Source organism: Eurosta solidaginis, chromosome 5 (assembly GCF_040869045.1).
Source record: "Eurosta solidaginis isolate ZX-2024a chromosome 5, ASM4086904v1, whole genome shotgun sequence".
NCBI lineage: Eukaryota > Metazoa > Arthropoda > Insecta > Diptera > Tephritidae > Eurosta > Eurosta solidaginis.
In genome coordinates, this window is record NC_090323.1 from 271,943,975 (window position 1) to 271,971,506 (window position 27,532).

The following is a 27,532-nucleotide window of genomic DNA, read 5'->3' on the forward strand; positions in this document are numbered from 1 at the left end:
AGAAAAAAAAGTTCCACTACGCATACCCAAAAAAATAATTTTCGAGCCTGCGAAATTTAATTTTTTTTTTACTTTTTTCGACTTTTGTTTTTACGGTTTTTTTCATAACCTACCTTCATTTGATTTTAAAATTTTCATGTCCGACCCAAAAATGTCCGCTAAAAAAATATATAATATATATATATATATATTTTTTTTTTTTCAAAAAACTGTTATTGCCAACGTTTTTAGCGGATATTTTTGGGTCGGACAGGGTAGACATATGAAAATTTGTTTAGTAAGTCATGAAAACAACCTTAAACCTTAAAAATCAAAGTCGAGAAAAAGTCAAAAAAATTAAATTTCGCAGGCTCGAACTTTTTTTCCTGAGCCCAAATCCTATCGAAAAATCGATGGCACGATATCGGTTAACCTTTAACTACTGAGGTGGTGGTAAATTTTACCCCTCGTAGTTTTTTGTCTCTCTTACTCTCTTCAGTTGAGATTAAGCGAAGGCGAGAGGTGCACATGATCGACCAAGCGGGAAAGACGTGGGTTCAAGTGCGGGGCTGTAAAGTGTCGAAGATTATGTGTAGGTCTTACAACCTTAGACTAACAAAGTTGCTTCTATCATTAAAAAGAGAGGACTGTAGACTCATGACGGGTATTCTGACTGGACACTGCCTTCTGGCGTCACATGCCTTTAAATTAGGCTTGGTCAGTAATAGCAGATGTAGGAAGTGCGGGTTGGAGGAGAAAATGATCGAGCACGTTCTGTGCTCGTGCCCTGCACTTGCCAGGCTAAGACTCCAGCTATTAGGAGTGATACAGTTGTCGAATCTAGAAGCAGCAAGTGGCTCAAGTCCTAGGAAGCTTCTAGTATTTGCCAAGAGGACGGAGTTATTTTATAACATAGGTCCTGGTTTTTGATAGGGTTTTTTTCAATTTGGTCGTTAAAACAAACTTCTGGTAACACTACGGACTCAATCAGTCTATGTGAGGTCCTCATGGACCGGCCAGTTCAACCTAACCTAACCTCTTCAGTTGAGAGCTATCAATTTCATTCTCTTGGTATCTTCTCTTTATCCTATTAGTTGTTGTTGTTGTTGTTGTTGTTGTAGCGATAAGGTTGCTCCCCGAAGGCTTTGGGGAGTGTTATCGATGTGATGGTCCTTTGCCGGATACAGATCCGGTACGCTCCGGTAACACAGCATCATTAAAGTGCTAGCCCGACCATCTTGGGAACGATTTATGTGGCCACGTTAAACCTTCAGGCCATCCCTCCCTCCCCACCCCAAGTTCCTTGAGGAGCTTGGGGTCGCCAGAGCCTCGTCTGTTAGTGAAACAGGATTCGCCGTGGATAGGTGAGGTTGACAATTGGGTTTGGAGAAGCTATATATTGCGCTGGCAACCTGAAGGGTTGCGCTACACAGCCCCTTGAATCTGGCATTTTAGTCGCCTCTTACGACAGGCATACCTACCGCGGGTATATTCTGACCCCCTAACCCGCTGGGGGGTTATCCTATTAGTATTATTCAGTGTTTGGACAGTCGTGGGTATTGTATAAGCGGACATATACCAGTGCTGGTGTCAAAATTACCAATCGTCCGGGGTTACGTTTTACATAATTATATATATAACATACGGCCACCGTGGTGTGATGGTAGCGTGCTCCGCCTACCACACCGTATGCCCTGGCTTCGCACCACGGGCAAAGCAACATCAAAATTTTAGAAATAAGGTTTTTAAATTAGAAGAAAATTTTTCTAAGCGGGGTCGCCCCTCGGCAGTGTTTGGCAAGCGATCCGGGTGTATTTCTGCCATGAAAAGCTTTCAGTGAATACTCATCTGCCTTGCAGATGCCGTTCTGAGTCGGCATAAAACATTTAAGTCCCGTCCGGCCAATTTGTAGGGAAAATCAAGAGGAGCACGACGCAAATTGGAAGAGAAGCTCGGCCTTAGATCTCTTCGGAGGTTATCGCGCCTTACATTTATTTTTTATTTTTTACATATAACATAACAAAATTTTTGTTTGTTTTCTTTTGTGTTTTTGATTTTTTTTTTACAATTTTTTTTTAAGTTATGTTTGTGCTGTTTTTTTAGTTTTAAGAAAAATTTAAGAAAAAGAAATAAAGTCCTTGTTTTGTTAAACCAGAAGTTAGATTTCTTTAAATTTATTATTTTATTCATTTAAAAATGTGTTTTACTATTCCAATTAAAAACAAATAATTAAAAAAAATTTTTTTCGTTAACAAAAATTATGTATAGATTATAAAGAGGTAAAATTTACCGCCACCACAATAACTACGCCCTAATATTTCAGCTCAGTAGTTAAAGGTTAACTTTCGTCCATACAAATCGACCCACCATAATGTACATATCTATATTTTCTTATATGGACTATATGAATTTGAGTATGTAACGTTTCCAGAGGTACATATATTTTTTTATATATTTGCAAGCATCATGAACTTTACTTTTTCCCTTTCTGCAATTATTTTTTTTAGCCTGAGTAAAAAAATATAACCGCATATAGAGGTAACCCGATAAACAGGCCTGAAAAATTATAAACAAATTTACTGTCTTCATCTGGTAGTCAGAACTTGACGCTTGTGCCACGTGCCCTAACCGTACCCAATGGAAGTCAATAACACCGTGAAACTGGGTTTTGGACCAAGGAAAGGAGTTACCCATAAGCAAAAAACGTACTTACCAATGTTTCGGAGTTAGTCTCCAAAACATAGATACTGCCTTTCTAAATTCGAAATTATAGCCATAAAAAAACTAAAAAGTAAAATAGTAGGATTTGTGCTTTTTTCTTAACTGTACTGTATAATCTTTTTACCCTTTAAAGCTTATATAACAGGTTGTTGTTTTTGTTCTAACGATGAGGACATTCCCCGAAAGAATATGTTCGCACCTGGTAATGCGACAGATATATTCTCATGCGTTTTAATGCACTTATTCAAAATTCTCTATCAGGATTAGCCTTGCGGGTCCCAGCTCAGACCTAACCTCAAAAAACGTATAAGCTCCAGTGATTTTTTCCGTATTGTTGTTGCTGTAGCGATAAAAAAGTCTAAGCTTCAGTGAATCCGTGTTGTTGTTGTTGTTGTAGCGATAAAAACGAAAAAAAAAACATTTTTTTGCGTGTTTTGAGGTTAGGTGCAAACCAAACACGTCCAAGCTCCAGTGATTTTTTTCCGTGCTGTTGTTGTAGCGATAAGAAAACAACAAAAAAAAAACATTTTTTCCGTATTTGGAGGTTGGGAGCAAACCACAATACGCTAGAACAATTCCAATGATATTAATTTCTTCTGTGATCTGTCAGGTTCAAACTTTTGTATAAGTTTGGGAAGAAAAAATACACATTTCAAATAAAGAAACAATTTTTTAAACACAATAAATAAAATGAAGGAAGTGGCTATTCGTACGAAAAAATGTTTTTTACCGTCAAAAATTAAGTAAAATGAAGAAAATACAAAGATAGGAAAAAAGAAGAGAATAAATTTCCGAAATTCGTTAACTGAATTTTCCGGATGAATAGGTTCCGCCTAAAAAAATATATATAAGGGTGTGTCCAATTTCGACCTTCGAGAGCTAATATATATGTGTAGTCTAACTTCGCAAAGCAAAAAAAAAAAATCATTTTTCGTTATTGGATAGATAAAAAATTACTTCGGTCCAACCCCCAGAAAAAAATTCTTTTGTCGTGAAGTGTTCAATATATGATATCTTATAAATCGTCCATTTGATGTTTAGGCGCCCCTTTTATGTACATGTTAAGAAATTACTTCTGCTATTCGATTCGTATGTCAATAAACGTAAACACCTTAATTTTTACTTATTATTTTTCGAAATTTAGCATTGTCTAAAATGAATGTAATTATAAGCTAATGTTTAAATGTAATTACGTTTTAAATGTCTTTGTTATTTCTTTTTTTAATTACTTAAAGAATAATATGTAGATCGGGTTACTGTGGAGGCCCAATCATCACATGGTCACAAGCGAAATTAAAATTTTTGAGTGAATATACTGTCTTTGTTAAATAAAGCATTTAATGTTAACAGTCTGATAAAATACAGACAATGTCGCTTGAGTCGTTTTTGCGGTTAAGACACGACATATGTATATGTGACCCGGTCTATGAAAACGTGGCTTATGACTCAAAAAAGAAATTACGAGAAACAGCTGTTAACAGCTGTTTTTTTTTTTTTTTTGTGAGCAACAGCTGTTAACAGTTGTTTTTTTGAGTCATAAGCCACCTTTTCATAGCCGGGTCACATATACATATGCTTACTGTATTTTTTCATAATTTATATGACTTATAAAAAGAAATTACTAAAAACCACATACTCGTATTACATTAACTGTTTAAACTTTAGATACATTGTTCAATGTACGTATTTATGCAAATTACTATTCTATTCACATGTTAAAGCATCATTATTGTATAGCACATACCGCAGATGAACCAGAATATTGATTATTTAAGCGTCTCTTCATTCCTTCCAAATAAATGTCACGATTGAACAATCCAGCTGCTAGGGGAATCCTTTAAATAAAAATTTTATAATTTTATTAAATCAATATGTATATACCAGAGTTGTTAAGGAATGCATTCCATTTGGATAATTATTCCTTTGATTAAAACCCCAGAGGATTACAATACTTTTTTGTTAGTCCGGAATAATGAATAAAAATTTTAATCATTATTCCCTTTCTTTATTCCTCGTTATTTTTATTTCATTGATTGTATTCATCGCACTGCAATACTGCGAGGAATGCATTCCACAATCCTTTGCATTCTCTTCTATGATTTACACTACACTTATGTTTGTCTTGTTTAATTAAGGAACTGTTTTTATTATTTCAGTATATAAAATTTGATGAGAGCAATACTTGAAACTTATATACTTGCTTTTTTGCAACATCAAATAGATTTCAAAATGAACCAATTATAAGTTGGCGCATTCTAAAATTCTTTCCATACAACGCTGAACACAAACATCGAATTTTACTGCAATTGCAGTAAATTTATTGCCAACAAGTGCAGTCGAATCCGCTTTTTGTGAGATTTTTTTACTATTTGCTTTTTTTATAATGAAGTAACAAAATATAAAATAAATCGCGTAAACAAACCCGCAAACTCCTAGTTTAATATTTTAGAGAATTTAACTGTTCATATTAGTTTAACGGTCAAACTGACAGAGTAAAACTAACTTTTCCTTTAAACCGTTGTTTAAATTCGCACTGAAAGCTTGGGCCTTATAATTCAATAATTTCCTCTTTTGTTTGTATTAGGTCACTTTATATAAAAATATATATGATTATTGTAATATCATTCTTCACTAGAGGAATGCTTTTAAATTTTATTATTCCACATGAGAAATACAAAAAAGAATTGTTAGTCCGTACTATCAAAAATGAATGAGTAAAAAAAATTATTCGTTATTCCAAAAAAAGAAATGAAAGCTACCATTCAAAAGTGTTAGGCCATGAATGGGAATGCATGGATTGCATTCCGGGGTGATTGCATTCCTTAACAACTTTGGTATATACAAACAATGCAAAGAGTTAGAATCTCGAAATCTCTAGATACATTATCAGGATCCTGACATATTTAGTAAACTTATTGAACCTTTTTGTGCAAGCCTTCTGTAAAAACCAAAAATCGTAGTTTTTATTCTGTAACTCGATCGGAATTAGATATGCGGGAATGTTCGAACACAAAATACTTTTTTATAAAACTAAAATTGCCAAAATCAATACCTCCATTAGGGTGGGTCGATTTGTATGAACGAAAGTTAACCGATATCGCGCCATTGATTTTTCGATAGGATTTGGCCTCAGGAAAAAAGTTCCACTACGCATACTCGAAAAAATAATTTTCGAGCTTGCGAAATTTCATGTTTTTGACATTTTTTTGTCTTTGATTTTTAAAGTTTTTTTCATGACCTACTAAAAAAAATTCATATGTATACCCCTTCCGACCCAAAAATGTTCGCTAAAAACGCTGTCGAGAACAGTTTTTTGAAAAAAAAAAAAATATTTTAACGGATATTTTTGGGTCGGACAGGATATACATGCAAATTTTACAATCAAATGAAAAAAATGAAATTTCGTAGTGGAACTTTTATTTCCTGAGCCCCAATCCTATCGAAAAATCAATGGCGTGATATTGGTTAATAAATCGACCCAGTCTAATCTCCATCCAAGAGTTTTACAAAATGCTAACATAAATTTGTATTGGTGCCATTAATGATAGTGACGTGCAACTGGACGGCTGATCTACGGACATGTGTCACTTCTCACTAACAATATTATACACTCCTTTTCGATATGTGGAACTGCAGCAGATAACCAAGTTGAGCTGACCTAAATATTCAAGGGGTCGCTCAGCAGTCTGGCGAGTATTGGGGAAATTATTTTATTATTATTTTTAACGAGTTGGCCAGTTTCACCGTTTCGACATCGTATGAGACGAAAATGTAGTTTTCAAATCGATTTGAAGAATAATACCGCTGGTGGACTTTGGAAGCACGTGTAAAATGTTGACCACCTTAGTATTTTTAGTATAATTAAAATGTCATAAAGAAGCCTACTGAGCGTGGTTCCGAAGAAAGAGCAAGAAAAAATGTATAAACGTCCTAATGTATACACATATAACTAAATATATATTAATGTAAGTACATACGAGTCTGTTCCTGCACGAATTTTCGTCTTAAATAACGCCCACACTGGTTTATGATCCGAGGTAGTTATAGAAGGAACTGAATCATATAGTAAACATTGCACATATGGTTGTGCTAAAGTGGTATTGGACGGCATTGTACTATTCCTTCTTATACTTAAACCTTGTGATTGTCGATACTTATATAGAATACGATCAGTGTAGGCAGGCGCACGTTGTTTTGACGATGTATCGAAATGTTGAGTTCCAGGATCATACTTAAAGCAAAAACAGAAATATACGTTTCGCTTAGGCAACGACAATATATTTAAGCATATAGTTTGTATATACCTTATAAGTTGGCGGAAAAGTAATATTAGCTTCCATAAAGCCTCGAAAAGCAGCACCGTCTGCCAAGACTGACGATAATTGATCCGTATGCATATAACCATGTGGTAAATGGGATGGTAATGGAAACTTTGTATTTTGAATCCATTCCAAAAGCTTTTCACGTGGTTCACTCAAGCGAAAATTAAGATCACCGCACCAAAAAACATTATCGAAATTCTGTGTGACATCCTTATTCTTGTGTCTTAAGTTTAAATTTTTTGGCAAGTCCAATGCATGAATAATGCGCTTAACATCTGAAACTCGTTCTTTTACCTTTTGTTGATGTGCTGTTAAATGTGATGTAACAAATAGCATTGACGTTCCAAATACACAAAATGATATTGCGATCGCTCCCTTCGTTCGAAACGCAGATCCTGTGCGAACTGAGAAAGAAGCATCCTCCGGAGCGGAACAATACCAAATTAGATCCCTTCGCATATAAATAGCTAAGTGAAGAGTACCCAAATTCGTTGAATGGAACAGAACATGCGTTGGACCAAGTGTCTCTTGTATCGTCACTTCCCATTCAAAACGATCAGGACTTGATTCTTGCGTTCCCATAGCAACAACATCGGGAACGTGTTCAACAGTGATTGGCAAGACGAAGTCATTCATTTGCCTGAAATTTCAAGAGCAGGTTAAAAACAGTTAAAATTACATTTTATTTGATTTTACTTTGGCGGATTTTGACCGTTCATATTCCATGTTCCAACAAAAATAGTAATTTCTTTATTTGGCAATACGCGGTCCAGCTCTGCAGGGCCAAGTAAGGCTGATGATCCCATGTGTCCGTCCAAAAAACTCCTGTTAATTATATGTTATGAGTTTTATAATTTTTCAGTGTATTACCTTTGAAAATGTAATAATTTGAAAAGAGGATATTGCACCCGTCCTTCTTTTTTTATTTAAACGGTTTTATTTAGCTTGAATTGACAGGCCGGACAGCCGGCACGAATTTTGTAATTAAAATTTAAGTAACTTCCTGTTAAGCTACAAGCTTCAATTGGAATAGAGTTCAGAACCCGATGACAATGCAATAATTAAAAAACCTCCGATAGGTGGCGCATGGATCGAAATATTTTAAAAAATCGTATTTGTGGTCCGATTTGGCTCATATTTGGAACACGTAATACATACAGGAATAGAAAGCGACCTATGAAAAAATCACCCCTAGGTGGCGCAACGATCGAGATATTCAAAAATATCGTATTTGTGGTCCGATTAGGCTCATACATCAACACATATTACATACAGAAATAGAAATCGCGGCCAGGCTCGATATATGGATGGGCAAATCCCAAAAACTTTTACTTTTTTGGATACTCGGGTTTTACACACGGGGAAACAACTTAAGGCCAGAAAAAAGTACAAGGACATTAAGTTTGACCTTTTGACTATCCGATCTGATGATTTTAAAAATCAAGAAAGTTGATAGTAAGCTTTTGCAGAACTTCGAAACGTAAAAAACGGCGATTTTTACACTTTTTCAAGCGATACCCTTGATTTTTTTTAAATTTTTTTGATAAAATTTTGAGGCATCGCTGAAACGCTATGAAATTTAAATTGAATGTTGTTTTTGAGACGGAGATTCTAAAAGTATGAGCAAAATTAATGTGCCCCTCCAATACTCAAAACTATCATCAATCAAAGTAGCGATACTTTTTTTTGTCATTTTCAATATCGACAGTTTTTTGCTTATAGCTTTTTGAGGCAACTGAGTATTGAAATTTGGATTATGCACGATAATAGCCTATCAGGGACTAAATATACCTGGGGCTTCAAATCCGATGTGCCCTTTCAGTTTTGAAGGTAGAGGCAGAAAAGTGGAAGCACTTGGTTGCGTAAATTTTTTTCAGGAGCATGTTTTTTTGTGGGCACAGCTACAATTTTACTTTTATCACTTCATACCCGTTTGTTAATTTTTTCTCTACACCACAGTGGTATACCATCAATTACCTCAACTTGGAATATTCACGCAAGGAAAGTTATTGATGTTTGTACATGGGGCAAATATACGAAATTTCCGACAAAAATTGGCAATCGTCAAAAAGTGTAGAAAAAAATTTTTTTTTTTTTAAACCAGGTTTTATTTAAAAGTAAATGAAAAGGAACACAAATTTGGTACAAAAATTAAAAAAAAATTTTTTTTCTACACTTTTTGACGATTGCCAATTTTGGCGAAAATATCGTATATTTGCCCCATGTACAAACATCAATAACCTTCCTTGCGTTAATATTCCCAGATGAGGTCATTGATGGTATACTACTGTGGTGTAGAGAAAAAATTAACAAACGGGTATGAAATATTTGACGGTTACCCGGTTTCATATTTTTGCCGATATCTCTAAAACCGGGTTTCGGGTATCATCAAAATTTTACCTAAATATACCCCACATAGATATGTAAATCCTGATAAGATTTCAACACAATCGGTTAAGAAGTGTTTAAATAAGTAAAAAAATTTAAGGTTTTCCGGGTTAATATTTTTATCAATATCTCGAAAACCGGATCTCGGGTATTAAAACTTTTTTACCTAAACATACTTCGTTCACATATCTATATGTTTTTAAAGTTTCAAAAGAATCGGTAGAAAGGTGTTAAAATAAATGTGTTGCAAACTTTGCAGTAAAATATATTTGGCGGTTATTCGGTTTTATATTTTTACCGATATCTACAAAACCGGGTCTCGTGTATAAAAAAAATTTTACATAGCTAACAGCTGCATATATCTCCATATTTTGTTAAAATTTCGATATAATCGGTACAGCAGTGTTGAAATAACCTCAATTTATATATGTTTTGCTCGATCTTTTGACTATATCTTTTTAAGGCATTATGTAAGACTAGTAACGGCGATGCACTACAGCTCCAATTTACCCCTCAATGTTCCTAAGAAAAAGGTATTTACGTGATACCATGTTTCAAAAAAAAAAATGTTTTTCCAAAAAACCAAAGTTTGGCGGATTTCCCCATATGTATTTAAAATACCCATATCTGTGGTCCGATATTGGCTCATATTTGGAACAAATATTACATACAGTCCGCTAGAAATCACATCAAAATATTTCGGAGTTCGAGGAGACAAATTGTTAGGAAAGAGTCCTTGTAATAATGAGTCATTAAATGAACTAAATAGAATTAGAAATAATAGGCAATTAAGACTAAAAACCAGTGGGCCCAGGCGGCATAGCCATGCCGATGCTTAAAAGCCTAGGGAAAGAGGGTTTCAAATATTTAGCACATGTCTTCAACCTGCCTCTTTCCACCTTTGTCATACCCGAAAAAGGACAAATTGCCAAGGTGGTCCCGCTACTAAAGCCTGGGAAAGCAGCTAACATAGGAGTCATATCGCCCGATATCTCTCCTATCGCCAGTAGCCAAGACGCTTGAAGTCATTTTGCTCCCCTACTTCAAAGCAAATTTGCAGCTAGCCTGTCATCAGCATGGCTTCAGAAAACTCTATAGCACCACCACCGCGCTAAATGCCATCAGCACCCAGATAAATTGCGGTATAAATCAAAACCCCCACCATAGAACAGTACTCGTTGCGCTAAACCTATCAAAAACTTCTGATACGGTTAACCATGGCACGTTACTGCAAGACATGAAAGGGTCTACCATTCCCCCATGTCTGAAAAGGTGGACCGCAAGTTATCTGGGTGGTCGGCAGGCATCGGTGCAATTTAGAAACGAAACATCAAAACCAAGAGTGCCACAGGGTGGTGTCCTATCCCCACTTTTGTTTAATTTCTTCATATTTTTATATTTTTTATATTTTATATTTATATTTTATTTAATTGTCTGATCAACGCCCTAGATTGATGAGGAGTGTGAGGACTAGTACCTAGGATTTTCCTAATTATTTTCTAGCTTTTAGTATTATTATTACTTCATGTAAGTATTGTTCTCAATAAAACCGTTTAACATAATTTTTTTTAATTTTCCTTCACAAACCTACGGGTTTTATTCCGACTCCGAAAGGCAGAAACGTTGCTGAATATTCGTCAAGAAGCCATTTCACTTCTTGAAAATCTTTTTATTTATGTCATATAACAATCGCTTAATACCGACACATAACTACCCCAGCGGGTTAGGGGATCAGAATATACCCGCGGTAGGTATGCCTGTCGTAAGAGGTGACTAAAATACCAGATTCAAAGGGCTGTGTAGCGCAACCTTTTAGGTTGCCAGCGCAATATATAGCTTCTCCAAACCCAATTGTCAACCTAACCTATCCGCGGCGAATCCTGTTTCACTAACAGACGAGGCTCTGGCGACCCCAAGCTCCTCATGGAACTTGGTGGTAGGGAGGGAGGGAATGGCCTGAAGGTTTAATGTGGCCACATAAATCGTTCCCGAGATGGTCGGGCTAGCACCTTAATGGTGCTTTGGTACCGGAGCGTACCGGATTTGTATCCGGCAAAGGACCATCACATCGATAACACTCCCCAAAGCCTTCGGGGAGCAACCTTATCGCTACAACAACAACAACAACAACCGACACATAACATATTACACAGACCATCTTAACTTTAACTAAAACAAGTAAGGAAATCTACGTTCAGGTGAAACCGAACATTACATACCCAATTGTACACTTGAAATGCTGGTGTTGTTTGTCTTGTGTGCTTAATAGTGTTACAAGGCTGCGCTATAATACATATACATATGGTTATATTCTGAAGTAGTTTTTCTTCGAGTTATGACTCCCGAAACATAGAAAATTTCTTAGTCATAAAAGGGGCGGTGCCACACCCAGTTTTTTAAATTTGAAGTTTAAGTGTATTATTTCCTAAATAATCAGGTTTTTTGTGTTTTCAAAAATGTTATATATATAAAAAGTGGGCGTGGTTATCATCCGATTTCGCTCATTTTCAATACCAATCTATTCTGGGCCCAGGTAACCTCGTGTACCAAATTTGGTGCAGATATCTTAATATTTACTCACGTTATCGTGTTAACGGGCATACTGTAGCATTATGCGTCATGCCCACCTATGGAATACATTTGCGGCATTATCATGAACTTCTATGCCAATGCATTTTTATGAACCGACCACACGCAGTCATAGCATAATCATATTACAATATTATGCGACATAAATTACATTGACCCGACACAGCGGGAAGCCAACAATAATTGAATGCCGAATACGAAACCCTTGTCATTTCACACCTTAACATTTTTGCTGTCACTAACCCCGGTCAATACACTTGCCGATCGTCAGTGTTAGTTTGTCACCAAAATATTCACATACAACTAATTTACATTGGTTACTTTGTTAATGTGAATCACCCAAATATTCACACACAAACATTTTACATGGTTTACATATATAGCAATCTGCTGACTTTGCATACTATTATTACAAATGTACATATTTTTAGTTTGTTAGTATTAGAATAATTATGAATGTGTAGGTTAAGAAATTATGTATAGAAGAGAATTTCTTTAATAAAATTTATTATTGTCAGACATTGAAGCTGAAACATTCCTCTTATTAATTTTAATATTTCAAGACGGACGGACATGGCTCAATCAAATTTGTTTTCGATGCTGATGATTTTGATATATGCAAGTCTATATCTATATCGATTCCTTTATACCCGTACAAACAACCGTTATCCAATCAAAGTTATAATACCCTGTGTGTAAGTACAGCTGGGTATAAAAAATTATATAATTAAATTATATAATTACATTATTACAGAATAAGTAGTTTTTCAATTTTAAATTAGAGTCGAATTTTTAGTCTAAAAAATTAATACCTAAGAAATTTGAGAAATAGCTGATCTCAGATAAGATTCTCCTGATAAGGGCTTTAGAACTACGACAGTTCTACTCAACCCAACGAAAAACATTCATAACGACGAAGTTTCTGTTTACCTTATTTTAATCCTTTTAAATTAAACTTAAAACAATTACCTTTCACGTGCTTTATCAGTTGGTATTAAACTTAGTACTTGAGCGCTAAGCAATGCACGCCGTGCAAGACCTACTTGAGTAGATTGTAAGCGTGTAATTTGTATATTTTCATGTGAACTAAAACGTATATCGTCAGTATCATCCGCTTCTACTCCTTTGGCTATTTCAGGTTGTATTGCAATATTTGGTGAGGACATGTGTTGCGGTGTTGTTGCTCTTTTCAGATCCTCGTCATTGGTCGTAGTCTCTAACGACGGTAACTCCTTTCCAGGAGGATACAATTTCAACCGAAGACGAGAGCGACAGGCAGATACTGCCAAAGGCCTTATTGGGCCTGCACAATTCGCTTCAATTTTATTTACTATCGGCACTTGTTCCTTTTGTCTACTTTTAAGAGATACGCTTGATGGGCTACTATGCGATGATGTAAACATCAACTTTGCAATAATAGGAGATTCTGGGGCACTTGAACATTCAATAAAATTCGTTCTTTCCAAGTCCTTCAGATTTTTTAAATATTCGTCAGCTCTTGGTATTTGTGTAGAAGAATTTCCATCGGATGACTGAAGCGAAACCGAGGCATTATCTATAAAACTCCAACATAAATTTTGACTATTATGTTTAAATATTGTATTGGCTTGATCGACTACAGAATTGTATCGTACCGTTACTGGTGGTGTCATCGGTTTCTTTTCGGCCTTGCAACATAAACTAAATTGGTGACTGAATCGGTTATGATTTGGTGAACGATATTTAGCTGTCTTACGCAGCACAACTTCTGCTGCACCTCCATCGCTTTGAGAGCCATCAGTACTTCGACGACGAACGTATAAATTAGACTTGTTTCCATTACCGCCGCTGGCATTGCTTATGTAATTGCTTTTTAATTTAGAGCTGGGAAGTGTTTTACTAGCTGATAGGTTATTCATATCGATATTTAAGCCATTGTGCTTTGCTGGAGAATGTGGGGACCGTTGACGTTCCGCTGAGCACTTAGCAAAGGACACATCAAAACTATTGGTACCGAAGTAACCTCCACATGCTGATGAGGGACGATCATATTTATGCTGTTTCTTCGAATCCTTATGACGAGGATGTGGTTCAATTTTACTAGATCGCTTTGTTAGAAACCCTAATAATGACAGATGTTTATGAGGTAATCGCGGACTTGAGTTCGCGTCAGCAATGCGCTCTTCGCTGCTACATTTTTGCATTGTTAAGGTATTCCGTCCTCTTCTATGCTAGGCGACGTAATTAGACTTTGTATATATTTATATGACATAGTAATGCATATTTCCTACACATATTTCCAAATGCTTTAATTTATTTAAAGTACTTCTATGCGCATTCACATGGTATTGCATATCAACTTAAATACGTACATATTTATTACTTGTGCTACAGCTGTTCCCGTAAATCAAACAGGCAAATTTAATGGCTTATTTACATTACAATCAAGTCAATGCCAGATCAAATTTAGCGAAAAACGAGTTTAGAAGAGAAGAATAGATATATTATGGGTACGTTCGGCAAATACTTTCGTTGACCCCATCCCCATATTTTATGGGGAATAAACAGATCTTTACTGTATTTATTTATTTAACAAATTTATTTATATTTTACCTATGTGCGTCGTCTTTTCTACATGTAATTACTATGTACCCGTACATGGAAACATTTATACAATTTTTGGAACAAAGTTGGAGGATATAACATACCAATGCAATACACTCCGCACTTTACCAAATATTTTAAAACATCAGCATTCCATTTATACTTTGCTGGATGGCTATGTGCTGCTTAAAAATCAATAAAGTTATTGAAAACAATGTTTCGGAATACACAATGGCATAATTGTCCAATGTCGATGCGATAAAAATTCTTTGATATGCATGAATATATGTTATCCTCTCATTCCTCCAGCTTTTTGTCACCAAACATTATTTTCTATTGCAACGTCTGGGCTCTATTTTGAAACGCCTTGGACTTTCTTTGTATAATCAGAATTCCTATATTTTTTCTTATGTTGTTTTTATCATTTTTATGTAAGGGGACAACAACAATACATAACAAATATACTAGAGATGTGAAAATTGTCTGCTACTCTGTCGAATATCGGTCGGTTTTTTAAAATATTCATCGAATTTGAGTAATCAGTGTCATTTCATTTATAAGAATGCATGCAAATAATAGTTTGTCGTTAAGTTTAATACCGCACGTTTTAAAACCACGTTTACACGTGTACTAATCCACAAAAATTTATTTAGCCGTTCATATATATTCCAACTCTAGGACTATATTAGCCGTGTTTTTTAACACGCGTATATCCGTTTACGCTTAAACTTTATATTGACTGCTAAGGGACAAACTATAAACACACCTCTGAAATTGCTGCGCATAAATTTTGTCCTACTAAATTTCAATACGCATTATACTCAGATGTAACTGAAATATGTGTCTTTGTTTCACCCTCTACACTAATTCTATGTATTCCAGGATGCACCTTAACGTTAAGCTAATCGTTTATCAAAAAATTTCCACCGTTTCCGTTGAAACACTTCGAAATACTATCGATAAAGAAATTATCAAGATAAATTGTATCTCGTTTTTAACCGAAACGAAAAGCTTTCGTTAACGTTAAAAACGTTAACAAAAACGTGATACTTTATGTTTGAATTGTGCTGGCAATGCTATAGCCATGGTGAAGCCGTAAGGTGGTAACAACGAGCGCACATACACACACAAACTCCATATAATTTGTTTGTGTAATTCGTTGGTGGTAATGTCAAAAACACTCTGAGAAATGTTCGTACTGTCAAAATTCATGAGAAAAGTTGCAATCAGCTTGGCTATTGCTTTCACCTTTAATGACTCCGCCATCAATCAGCTTTGCCAGCATAGTTTGAAATTAATAATGAACATAAACGATTTGATTCGGTTTTGATATGGCAGAAAACGAAACGAAATCATTTCGTTAATTTGACGTTTTTAACGTTAATAAACGAAACGAAATGACTTTGTTTCGTTTATTAACGTTAATAATCGTAACGAAATGATATCGGTTCGTTGGTTAAGCATGCCTGATGTATTCTATGTGTGTCCACAATTCATCGCAACTGATTCAACTATATGTTATACCCTATGGCCATCAGAGTGTTGCGTCTCCGCTTTTCGGTACACCCTGTTAGATAGATAGATAGATAGTTATTTGAGGATCGCACTGCGACCATTGGTCTATTGTGCCCTCATCTGCTTCACAACACCTCATCCAAGCCGACATCTCTGATGAACCCTAGCAGTTCACCTGGCTTGAGGGATTTGATGTGAGTATGCTCTGGCCATGGTGAGCCCATAAACTTAGCTCTACGTCTTGAGATTGCATCGCACTCCAGGAGGACATGGTCCGCCGTCTCCGCTGATCTGTCACAAAATCGGCATGTGTTGTTTGATATTATACCCAGCTTTTGCATGTGGCTGTTCAGTCTGCAGTGTCCTGTAAGAATTGCTGTTAGAGTTCTTAGGTTGTTTTTCGAGAGGCCTATAAATGCCCTGTATCGAGTTGTGCAATAACCCCCTAACAGTAGCTTAGATTGTCTTAGGCCTGGCATATTACGCCAGTGTTCTTCCCTCTTTTCCTTTTCTTCTGCCAATAGATGCCCCCTAATTTCCTGCGGGCCCACTGGCAGGAACGGCTCAGGACCAATAGGTCGTACCGTTGCTGCCTCTCTGGCCAGGCTGTCCGCCTGCTCGTTTCCCTCGACTCCCCTGTGGCCTGGAACCCAGGCCAACAGTAATTCATTGTGTGCTCCTAGTTGGTTCAGCTTTTCCACACACTCAAGGACTAGCGCTGATTTTATTTCAAATGGTACACCCTGTTGCTGTAGCTAGTAGTTTAACCACAGCCGCTAGATGGGTCTCCTAAGCATTATCTAAACGAAGATAGGCGTTTTTTTAACACGCGCAAACGAAACGTATACGCGCGTGTTAAAAAACACGGCTCTTATTAGCTGTCAAATTTTTACGTTTCTCTTTTATTATGCCTTGGTGCCTCCGTTTAGAGATAGTTTTAAAAATAGGAAAAAAATCGTCATCTCTAAAATTTATCCATAATTACCGATTATTAAAGCGACTAATGGGAACCCTTTAAAAATTATTGGATTACCCTTCAAAAACGCGAGTACTCTATTAATAATGTAAGGAATACTCCTTTGGGAGTATAGGACTGCTCCAAATCTAATCTGTATTCATACAAAAAATGTGCTCCAATTAACATTGCGATGTCCTAGGAGAGGAGTAGGTGATCCCACTCTCGCTTTGTTTGTGAGTATTCCATAGAGTACATACGTGAGGTACTTTCCAAAGTACTTTCACTGTAGTACTCAATAGAGCACCCACAGAGGATCATATGCAAAGTACTAAAGAGGAATTGTGTCGGAAAGAATTATCGAAGTCAATTTAATTTAAAATGAAAGTAAATGACGAGGGGCAATACAACTTTTATATTTTATACTACGAATATTCTTATGTTATTTAGCATTTGCGTGAATAAAGAAACTAATATTTCTCTATACATACTTTAGTATGTATACATAAAACCAGTGCGCTGTTGCATTTTATCAGAGTTTCCAAAGTAAAATTTTATTATCAGTTATTTGGCGCAATATTTTGCTTTTGGCAACTCTGTTCGATCGTCATCGTGTCGTGATAACTGTCACTGGTTTTATGGTATAGCACTGGTTTTATGTATACATACTATAGTATGTATAGAGAAATATTAGTTTCTTTATTCACGCAAATGCTAAATAACATAAGAATATTCGTAGTATAAAATATAAAACTGGCAAACACCACCATACACGACAAAAAAGGTCGCAGAAACATGACATAACGGGAATGTTCGTGTCGTGTATTTGGCGCTTTAGCAATATAGGAGTATTACATATATGTAACGAGTATGTTTCGAGTACTTCCCCTTGATACTATTTTGGTATGGATCACTTAATCCTTTTATATGAGTACAGGTATCGAGTACAAGGCACCAATCACCAAACCAGATTCCGCATTCACGAGTTCAAAATTGCATCGTTCTGAACAAATTGATCCATATGGTTCACATTGTTGTTGCATTGGCACGTTAAAATTCTATCAGTATCGGGATCGCGCTCCATTGGAACGTCACAGAAGTTTCATTTCCATCACAAATCACTTACCCAGATTGCGCATTCACGAGTTAAAAATTGCTTCGCTGATCTAATGTCTACATGCGCAATGCGCAATCCTCCCGTGTGATTTGTGCTGAATTGTGCATTTCCTTGTTAAATTTTTATCGGGATCTGTTTGGAAAGCGAGGACTGTAAGTTATCGGCTTGGCGGAACCTTCCGCCATGGTTATCGATACTCTTATCGTCAGTGTTTCACCTCTACTGACTGAAATTTCTTTTTCTTGCCATTACACAGATTTAATTTTTCTGTCGTAAAATAAATCATAACATGGGTCCACCGAAGAAATCAAAGAAGGATCGGATCGCAGGAGAGAAATTTGGTAACTAATCATAATCTTGGGTTTACGTATAACTATTAACATTTTTTTTCAGGAAAGAAACGTCGTGGAGAAGATGAAGCTTTTACTCAGCTAGTCGAAGATGGAGATTCATTGACCTCAGACGGAGCTACTGAATTAGATGGCGTACCTGTAGCTGCTTCAAAAAATGTTGAAACTAATGATGATGGCATCATGACAGACGAGTATGGAGCAAAGGATTATCGTGGGCAAATGGAACTGAAGCAAGATCATGAGAACCGCCCCTTATGGGTTGCCCCAAATGGCCATATATTCCTAGAATCGTTCTCGCCAGTTTATAAGCATGCCCATGACTTTTTAATAGCTATCTCAGAACCGGTATGCCGACCAGAACATATACATGAATACAAACTAACTGCCTACAGTCTTTATGCTGCAGTTTCTGTGGGATTACAAACTCACGATATTATTGAGTATTTAAAACGGCTAAGCAAAACCTCCATACCTGAGGGGATTATTGAATTTATAAAGCTATGCACATTATCCTATGGAAAAGTTAAATTAGTTCTAAAACACAACAAGTAAGTTGACGATTTTATTTCAAGTGAACTACCACGCGATAAATGTTAATTATTATTTAATAAAGATATTTCATTGAATCGCCGCATCCAGAAATACTGCAGAAACTTCTTAAAGACCCTGTAATTCAGCAATGCCGTTTGAAACGCGAAGAAGGCGAAGGCTTTATTCAAGGAACTGTAGAAGGTAAAGCCATCACTCAATTTGGAACTAAAATACCTCCTGGCAGTGATAAAACTGCGCCGAGTTCGAGTAACAACAGCGAATCGGTTACTGCTGCAACTGCAACTCCAAACTCTGATGGTAGCACAGCTGTACCAGAGGATATAACAAACTTTTATGATAAAATAGACAACGAAGAAGAGGATGAAGATGAAGTCAATTTAAAGACAGTGTCATTCGAGGTGAACCAGGAAAAAATTGAAGTAATACAAAAACGTTGCATTGAAATTGAGCATCCCTTGTTAGCTGAATATGACTTCCGTAACGATACTCACAATCCTGACATAAATATAGATTTGAAACCGGCTGCAGTGTTACGCCCATATCAAGAAAAAAGTTTACGTAAGATGTTCGGAAACGGACGCGCTCGCTCGGGTGTAATTGTGCTGCCATGTGGTGCTGGTAAATCGCTTGTAGGTGTAACAGCTTGTTGCACAGTTCGAAAGCGCGCTTTAGTTCTTTGCAACAGTGGTGTTTCCGTGGAACAATGGAAACAACAATTTAAAATGTGGTCCACAGCTGATGACAGCATGATTTGTCGTTTTACATCAGAAGCTAAAGATAAACCCATGGGTTGTGGCATATTAGTAACAACTTATTCCATGATAACACATACTCAAAAGCGATCTTGGGAAGCGGAACAAACTATGCGTTGGCTACAGGAGCAGGAATGGGGTATTATGGTGCTCGACGAGGTACATACAATTCCTGCAAAAATGTTCAGACGTGTACTAACTATTGTACAGTCCCACTGTAAATTGGGTCTGACTGCAACCCTGTTGCGAGAGGATGATAAAATTGCTGATCTTAATTTTCTCATTGGACCCAAACTATATGAAGCCAATTGGTTGGAATTACAAAAAAAGGGGTTTATTGCAAGAGTTCAATGTGCCGAAGTATGGTGCCCCATGTCACCTGAATTCTATCGTGAATATTTGACTACAAAAACATCAAAGAAAATGCTTTTATATGTTATGAATCCCTCCAAATTTCGTAGTTGCCAATTTCTTATAAAATATCACGAGAAACGCGGAGATAAAACTATTGTATTCTCAGATAACGTATTCGCTTTGAAACACTATGCAATAAAAATGAATAAGCCTTTCATCTATGGACCAACTTCACAAAATGAAAGAATTCAAATCCTTCAAAACTTTAAATTCAATCAAAAGGTATTCTTTAAAAACAAAAGGGCATATTAAAACTTTGTTTACTAGATAACTTAATAATAGATTTGACGAGAATACATATTTTTGTATATTTTCATTGCAGGTGAACACCATATTTGTATCCAAAGTTGCAGATACCAGTTTTGACTTGCCTGAGGCAAACGTTCTTATTCAAATATCTTCCCATGGTGGTTCTCGGCGTCAGGAGGCTCAGCGCCTTGGTCGCATTTTACGAGCTAAAAAGGGTGCAATCGCCGAAGAATATAATGCATTCTTTTATACACTAGTTTCACAAGACACATTGGAAATGAGCTATTCACGCAAACGCCAACGTTTTTTGGTCAACCAAGGATACAGCTATAAAGTAATTACACACTTGAGTGGAATGGATACAGATCCGGATTTGATGTATAAAACGCGTGAAGAGCAATCGCAGCTTTTGCAACAAGTTTTATCGGCCTCAGACTTAGATTGCGAAGATGAAAAAGTGCCTGGCGAGCCAGGTTACAGGCCCAGTGGTCCCTCGGCATCGAAACGTTCGGGTGGTCTTAGCTCAATGTCCGGTGGCGATGATGCTATATACTATGAACAGCGAAGGCGAAATGCTGGCATAATACACCCACTGTTTAAGAAATTTAGAGGTTAATTCATGTTATTTAAAAGAATAAATTATAGGTATTGCATTCTATAATCGTGCCAATAAGCGTTATTTCGTAGAATTTGGAATTGGATATTAGGGGCAACGTTTCACTACAAAACGAAAAAGGGTTTTACTTTTAAGGTCTGTTAAAATGAGTACGACTAACTATTTTAAATCCATTATTATGTTAAAAGTACGTCCCTCACTTTCATTCATTTCATTTATTTATTACTAGCCTTTACCCGCGGCCCCGTCCGCGGGTCAGGGGGTTAGAATATACCCGCGGTAGGTATGCCTGTCGTAAGAGGCGACTAAAATACCGGATTGGCCTGAAGGTTTAATGTGGCCATATAAATCGTTCCCGAGATGGTCGGGCCAGCACCTTAATGATGCTGTGTTACCGGAGCGTACCGGATCTGTAAACGGCAAAGGACCATCACATCGATCACTCCCTAAACCTTCGGGGAGCAACCGTATCGCTACAACAACAACAACAACAGGAGAAATTTAAATATATGGGCTATTCGCGTTAGCCTGCTTATCAAGTTATCTGTTTAAAATTTTGTTTTCTAATGCATTTTTTTTTTGTAATTGAGTAAAAAAAAAGAACTAAATGAGCTGATAACCTGATAGGATCCCAAATGATCCCGAAATTATCCAGAAAAAGCTACGAAATGACCCCCACGCTATCGTGGACGGATCCCGAAAACCATCCAGAAATGCCCCGAAAGCTCCCGGAATAGTCCCAAAAAAACCCGAAATGACAACGACACGATTCTAGACGTATCCAGAGAACCACACAGAAATGATTCCTGAAGGTGTTCCAATATGATCCCGAAAAGGTTCCGAAATGATCCTGACGGGCTCCCGGGCGGATCTCAAAAACCATCCAGAAAATATCCAGGAAGGGTCCCAAAATAATCCCGACATAGTCCAGAAAAAGTTCCGAAATGGCTCCGAGGGGATCCACGACGGATCGCGAAAACCATACAGAAATGATTCCGGAAGGATCCCAAAATGATTCCGAAATAATACAGAAAAAGTCACGAAACGACCCCTAGAGGATCCCCAAATGATCCCGTATTAGCCCCGAAATAACCCCGACGGTATCCCGGAAAAATCCCGAAAACCATCCAGAAATGATGCCGGAAGGGATCCCAAATGATCCCGGAAACCATCAAGAATTTATCTCGAAGGTACGCAAATGATCCCGAAAGAACCCCGACGGGATCCCGGACGGATCCCGAAAACCATCCAGAAATGATGCCGGAAGGGTCCCCAAATGATCGCGAAATAGTCCCGAAATGATTCCGGAATAGTCCCGAAAATGTCCCAAAATATGCCCCTATTACCGTTTACAACTCAACTCTGGTTGGGTTGAAGTTTCGCAATTTGGTATTACAGATTACAACTCAACCTGTCAAAAAAAATTTCGGTTGAGTTGTCTAGCCTTACAACTTTTTGTGGCATTGCCGTTTACAACCTTGTGTTGGTGTAGTTGTCAAAGACGTCAAAATCTTACAACTGCTTACTAGCAGTTGTCTCATACAATTTTGTAGTTGTTTTGAAAAAATGTTACGTTTTAGAAGACGGTTCACCACCTAATTTTTAACAAAAATGTTCAAAGTTGGTATCAAAAGACACGTTTCGACCTCCGATTTAAGAATCCGAAAATTAAAATTGTAATTCTTTACGACAGCATGACACTGCTAAAACGCGTCCAAAAATATCGAGAGAGGTGCCAAAAGACGCTATTAATCTCGAGAACAATAATCCGAAAGCGGAAAATAAACATTTTATCTCTGTCCGGAGATATTTTCAGTTGAAGTTGGCGATTTTCATGTGGTTGTTGCAATGTTGTTGTCTTTTTTCGGTTTGTGTTTAATATCTTTTGAACGAGTTAAAATTTGTATTTTCCGCCTTCGGATTATTAATACTGATGTCAAGACGCGTCGTTTAATACCTCTCTCGATATTTTTGGACACGTATTAGCAGTATCATGCTGTTGTAAAGAATTACCACAAAAATTAATTCTAATAAAATCTAATTTCATGTGGTTGTTGTATTTTGCCAGATTTTTTGTATACAGCAATGCAGAAAGGTGTTGGACCCAACCAGGATTATTTTTACGAATGGCGGCCAAAGGCCGCCAACGCAGAAAGATGTTCTGTGCAAAAAAACTGTGGACCGGGCCTCATATTTCGGACCCTCTCGGGCCATTTTGTGGGTCTTTGTAAATATCTTTCGAAAGAAATAAAATTTTTAATTTTCGCTTTCGAATCCTAAAAACAGAGATGGAAACCCGTCTTTTGATACCACCTTTGATAAGAGTTAGATGGTGCACGGGCTTATAAAACGTTACCAAAAAAAAAAACAAAAAATTTAAAGCCGGTAGTTAAACCTTTTTTAATCAAACAATAATCAACAATTTTGTACACATTTCTAGAAAAACCAACGTTTAAACGAATTACATTGAATAACTTTTTGACTTTATGTAGTGACATTCCATAGTTGGACGAGGCTGGTCGCAGTTTGGATGCAGCCAAAATAGGTGAAATTATGCGAGTCCCATTGATACTAATCACTACTCCTGGGAATCCTATTTGAGTAAAATACAGTTTTTTATGTTAGGGTTTTAATCTACTTCGCACAAATACGCTCCTCAATTATATCTAATACCAGTCCAACACCAAAATCATTTCCATAGCATATTTGATAGCTGCCGTCAGCAAGGAACCGGAGTGTGGCGCATAATTTTAAAATACGAACGCGTATGCGGAAATGGTTCTTAATTTTGTTTAGTACTGAGTAAAATGCTTCCTTTCCAATCTGCAAAATAACTTCATATGAAGCTCATTATTTGTCACTTAAACATTTTCTTACTTGGTGCTTGGTAGTTCCAAGGGATTGGAATGATCACGCGAATGTTTCCGTAATCGCGACATGTCAATCACCAACATTTTCGCCATTATAAAATAGATTTCATATAACATTAATAAAAAAATCACATTTGAAAATGCTTAAATTTCTGCCACAAATTGATCAGCTGTTCATTTATCTGTCAAATCATCACTTTCTTAGCTTGGCAGCACCAATTCAACTTCAACTGAAATAAGTTGTAATTCGTAATACCAAACAGGAGTTGAGTTGTCTGAAAGTTGAGTTGTTTTAATTACAACCCAACCGAGTTGTGTACCGTAATAGGCCCTATAACCCCGACGGGATCCCGAAAACTATACAGAAATGATCCCGGAAGGGTCCCAAAATGATCCCGAAAAAGTCCCGAAATTACCCCGGCGGGATCCCGGAGCGATCCCGAAAACCATCCAGAAATGATCCCGGAAGGGTCTCGATATGACCCTTACGGGATTACAAATAAGGTGAAGCTAATTATAAACTGTATGTGCCAGATACCAAAAACTATTGATTTAGGAGAAAATTTATATTGAGTTATAACAATTTATAGATTTTACACCAGAGGGGGAGATAAAGGGGGCGGAGGGCGTCACTGCTTACTTTGTAAGTCCTCGACTTATTTGACCCCTTGAGTCTCTGATATTGGTGAAGACCAGTATACGTAAAGTTATAATGTGTAAAAATTATTAAAAAGTAATTGCTGGAAGGGGTCGTGGGATCCCCACCCCTCTTTCCATGTCCGAAAAAAATTTCGCTAGTAGACTACTGTCCGTGTCCCACATTTCATCAAAATCCATGTAGCCGTTCTGGCGTGATTCAGTCGCAAAAACGAAAAAATATAATAATTAAATTATAACTGTTCCTAGGGGGCGGAGACCACGCCGCTTTTGAAAAATATATAGCTAGTAGATCCTTCTAGACTATTGGCTATATGTGTGCAAAATTTCATCCATATCGGTCCAGCCGTTCTTGCGTGATTGAGTCACAAAGACAAACGTCTGGACAAACATCCAAACTTTGCCATTTATAATATATATATTAGATTCAAAGACTTAGAGGTTGACAAGTATCATAAGTTCATAACCCGCGAAGGTGATGGAGCTTGTCTGCGGGTAGATCGATTAATTATTACATATATTCTTGTTTAAAGTGATAGCTTAATTCATTGTGCCAAATATCTTAAAAACTAAGCGATAACGGGACTGTTAAATTATGGGATTTGATGATTCGTACAATAAGCTTTTTAAATGATTTTTGTATTGGATGTGTAGAAATTTATTATAGTATTTCCGTGCGTTTCTGCAGACTTTATAATTTATAATAAAAGTCTTACAATTTTTACGGCAACTCCTAGTTTAAAGCTGCTGTTGTCTTCGCGCTTTCATGTCGGATAGCATTTATTAGTTCATAATTTACCAGAAAAACGAATCGTAAACTGCAAATCTGAAAACAATTTTTTTTGTTTAATATACATGTTACTTAGTTGTATGAAAAATATTACCTCAACAACACAATTGTTGGCGAGTCGAGCCTTATTCCCACTTAGTAAAGGTGCACCATCAATGAATATAGGTCTTTTACCTTCGTTTGCTATAAAGAAATCTCCATTACTTCGAAGTTTAATTGTACCCTGGCGTCTTGATATCTTGCAGGCTGGCCCTTCTAGTGATAGGTCTACATCGACATGAGAATCTTCAACATAACGGCCAAAGGTTATTTCTTTGGATCGCATTAAGTAACGAACTAGCCGCCCACGAAGTACAGCTAGCGTTTGTCCATCGAATTCAGGTGGCGAAACACCTGTCACCGAATCAACTAAGACATTCCACCGACTTAACTCGTTCTCTAAAATACGAATTTCACGCTTATTTTGACGATCAGTTAAAGCAAGTTCGATCTCCAATGCCTCATCACGTTGATCATTAAGTTCTGCATCGAGTATAAGATCTTCAGCATCAGAAAAACTTAATGGTTGATCACTCATATGAAGTGGCTTAACAACTTGATCTGTCAATAATTGATATTGCTTCATCATTTGCCAATGATTTTGTAAAGATTTGGCTGTACGTGCAACATAAAATACAGAGGCATTTTTGTCCAGTAACTCTTGGAACTGTTCAAGTTTAGGGCTATCAGACTAAAAAACCAAAATACATAAAGTATCTTAAGCTGCAAAAGAAATTTTTTTTTAACGAATACGTACACTTTTAAAAGTTCCTAAAAGTTCTTCTTCTTGAACACTAAAAAGAGCTTTGCTTTGAACCGATTCTACCAACTCTGGATGTAGATTTCGCATGGCAGCTACAGCAATACGTGATATTGCCGGTTCGTACAACAGAGAGAACCAACGCGATTGTAGCTCCTGTAAAGTAAATTTGCATGAGAACTTAACACCACGATGCACCATTCGCAAATCGTTTGTCTGTTGTATTCCTATTATTAAAGCTAGGTCATCAATTGGTTTCCAACGACCCAAGTCTTTTGTTGTAATTTGACTGGGTGGGCGACCAGATTTCTTTGATTTTTTATTATTAGACCGAGGTGGACGTCTTTTATCTGCTGCATGCGAAGTTGATGGACGCTCCATTGATGGTGAAGTCTGCGTTACTATTGTTGGATGGGCGGGTGGTAACGTCAGAGGAGTAGGAGCAAACGTAGTATTTACGTTACTAGTGTTCGGTAAAGACACTATTGAAGGTTCTGCTTCTCTAGCTAATACCGAAGTATTTTCTAAATTGTTACTTGCAGTGGGTATACTTGGTTGTAGTATTGCTGATGGTAGCGATTGAGTTTGAGCGGATGTTGTTTGCGATATAGTGCGCTGTCGGCCAGATTTTGCTTCACCTCGGGATTGTGGAAATCCAATGCTATATTCCACAATTTCGTCGTCAAATCGCTTTCGTTTTATTGAACGAGAAGAACTGTATGAATAGATTTAAAAATGTTAAAATTATTTATTTAGTTCGAATTCACTTTTTGAATACCTTCTACGCTTTTGATCGTTCTGTAATTCTATTGGCAAATTGTGCAATGGCGTCACGGGAGCCGTTCCAGAACTAGTTGTAATTGCTGTAGTATTCGAAAAATCTGACTTCTCTTGTGAACTTTGAATATGTGGACCAGTAAGCGGTGCATTTGTCTCCATGGTGACGAATGATTTGAAAACGATAGCCTTTTAAGTTTTTTACGGATATCAATTATGGTATTTCAGTGCAAAAATATGTTTGTATCATCTCCAGCAGTCTAAAAAAACGCTGAAAAGACCAATCACAAAATTGAATGTCAAAGAAGAGTGATGCCACTTCTTGAGACCAACTTAAAAATACCCTACAAGAACACTTGCGGTTAGAAAGCATGAGGAAACGCATTAATCTACCCCAGTATTCAATTAAAATTTTGAAGCAGTCAATTAAAGTTTCTGAGCTCCTAATACCTATATGACTTCTTTATTTTCTCTGTATTTTCTTTAATATTTTGTGTTGCCCTCCCTCCTAAAGAGCGGTACGCAGATCATAAG

The 27,532-nt window shown here is 36.8% G+C and overlaps 3 protein-coding genes and 1 long non-coding RNA gene across 7 annotated transcripts; 1 reads left to right on the plus strand and 3 right to left on the minus strand.

Annotated features, from left to right (window-relative positions):
* Positions 1 to 4,426: 4,426 nt before the first annotated feature.
* On the minus strand, positions 4,427 to 15,040 carry INPP5E (Inositol-3-phosphate synthase). 3 transcript variants are annotated; one of them, XM_067790682.1, is made up of 6 exons: positions 14,592 to 15,040; positions 12,969 to 14,100; positions 7,719 to 7,847; positions 7,005 to 7,662; positions 6,678 to 6,931; positions 4,427 to 4,535 (listed from the first exon to the last, which is right to left on the minus strand). In XM_067790682.1, the coding sequence occupies exons 2-6, from the start codon at positions 13,895 to 13,897 to the stop codon at positions 4,427 to 4,429; spliced, it is 2,079 nt and encodes a 692-aa protein (XP_067646783.1). In that variant the 5' UTR covers positions 13,898 to 14,100; positions 14,592 to 15,040. The 3 variants fall into 3 exon arrangements, with proteins under 3 accessions (XP_067646783.1, XP_067646781.1, XP_067646782.1); XM_067790680.1 differs by having other exon boundaries at positions 12,969 to 14,406; XM_067790681.1 differs by having other exon boundaries at positions 12,969 to 13,531; positions 13,634 to 15,040.
* A 3,314-nt stretch (positions 15,041 to 18,354) lies between these two features.
* On the plus strand, positions 18,355 to 21,162 carry hay (ATP-dependent DNA helicase hay). The gene is made up of 4 exons (XM_067790683.1): positions 18,355 to 18,510; positions 18,563 to 19,070; positions 19,136 to 20,462; positions 20,563 to 21,162. The coding sequence occupies exons 1-4, from the start codon at positions 18,459 to 18,461 to the stop codon at positions 21,103 to 21,105; spliced, it is 2,430 nt and encodes an 809-aa protein (XP_067646784.1). The 5' UTR covers positions 18,355 to 18,458; the 3' UTR covers positions 21,106 to 21,162.
* Positions 21,163 to 23,480: 2,318 nt separating this feature from the next.
* On the minus strand, positions 23,481 to 24,277 carry LOC137251861 (uncharacterized). Of its 2 annotated transcripts, none has more exons than XR_010953376.1 (2): positions 23,983 to 24,277; positions 23,481 to 23,928 (listed from the first exon to the last, which is right to left on the minus strand). It is a non-coding gene; the product is annotated as an uncharacterized lncRNA (long non-coding RNA). The 2 variants fall into 2 exon arrangements; XR_010953377.1 differs by having other exon boundaries at positions 23,481 to 23,939.
* A 978-nt stretch (positions 24,278 to 25,255) lies between these two features.
* Positions 25,256 to 27,269, minus strand: Rcd5 (microspherule protein Rcd5). The gene is made up of 4 exons (XM_067790684.1): positions 27,000 to 27,269; positions 26,219 to 26,936; positions 25,517 to 26,152; positions 25,256 to 25,458 (listed from the first exon to the last, which is right to left on the minus strand). The coding sequence occupies exons 1-4, from the start codon at positions 27,158 to 27,160 to the stop codon at positions 25,366 to 25,368; spliced, it is 1,608 nt and encodes a 535-aa protein (XP_067646785.1). The 5' UTR covers positions 27,161 to 27,269; the 3' UTR covers positions 25,256 to 25,365.
* Between the last annotated feature and the right edge of the window lie 263 nt (positions 27,270 to 27,532).

Bases quoted from the DNA above. Each gene is read 5' to 3' on its own strand.
- INPP5E (XM_067790680.1), bottom strand. From the start codon at position 14,182: ATGCAAAAATGTAGCAGCGAAGAGCGCATTGCTGACGCGAACTCAAGT. The intron at 7,663-7,718 runs GTAAAATCAAAT...TTGAAATTTCAG, and splicing joins AACGGTCAAAATCCGCCAAA to GCAAATGAATGACTTCGTCT. The intron at 6,932-7,004 runs GTATATACAAAC...TTTTGCTTTAAG, and splicing joins CTTTTCCGCCAACTTATAAG to TATGATCCTGGAACTCAACA.
- hay (XM_067790683.1), top strand. From the start codon at position 18,459: ATGGGTCCACCGAAGAAATCAAAGAAGGATCGGATCGCAGGAGAGAAA. The intron at 18,511-18,562 runs GTAACTAATCAT...ATTTTTTTTCAG, and splicing joins GATCGCAGGAGAGAAATTTG to GAAAGAAACGTCGTGGAGAA. The intron at 20,463-20,562 runs GTATTCTTTAAA...TTTTCATTGCAG, and splicing joins ACTTTAAATTCAATCAAAAG to GTGAACACCATATTTGTATC.
- Rcd5 (XM_067790684.1), bottom strand. From the start codon at position 27,160: ATGGAGACAAATGCACCGCTTACTGGTCCACATATTCAAAGTTCACAA. The intron at 26,153-26,218 runs GTACGTATTCGT...TTGGTTTTTTAG, and splicing joins TTTTAGGAACTTTTAAAAGT to TCTGATAGCCCTAAACTTGA. The intron at 25,459-25,516 runs GTAATATTTTTC...AATTGTTTTCAG, and splicing joins CCAACAATTGTGTTGTTGAG to ATTTGCAGTTTACGATTCGT.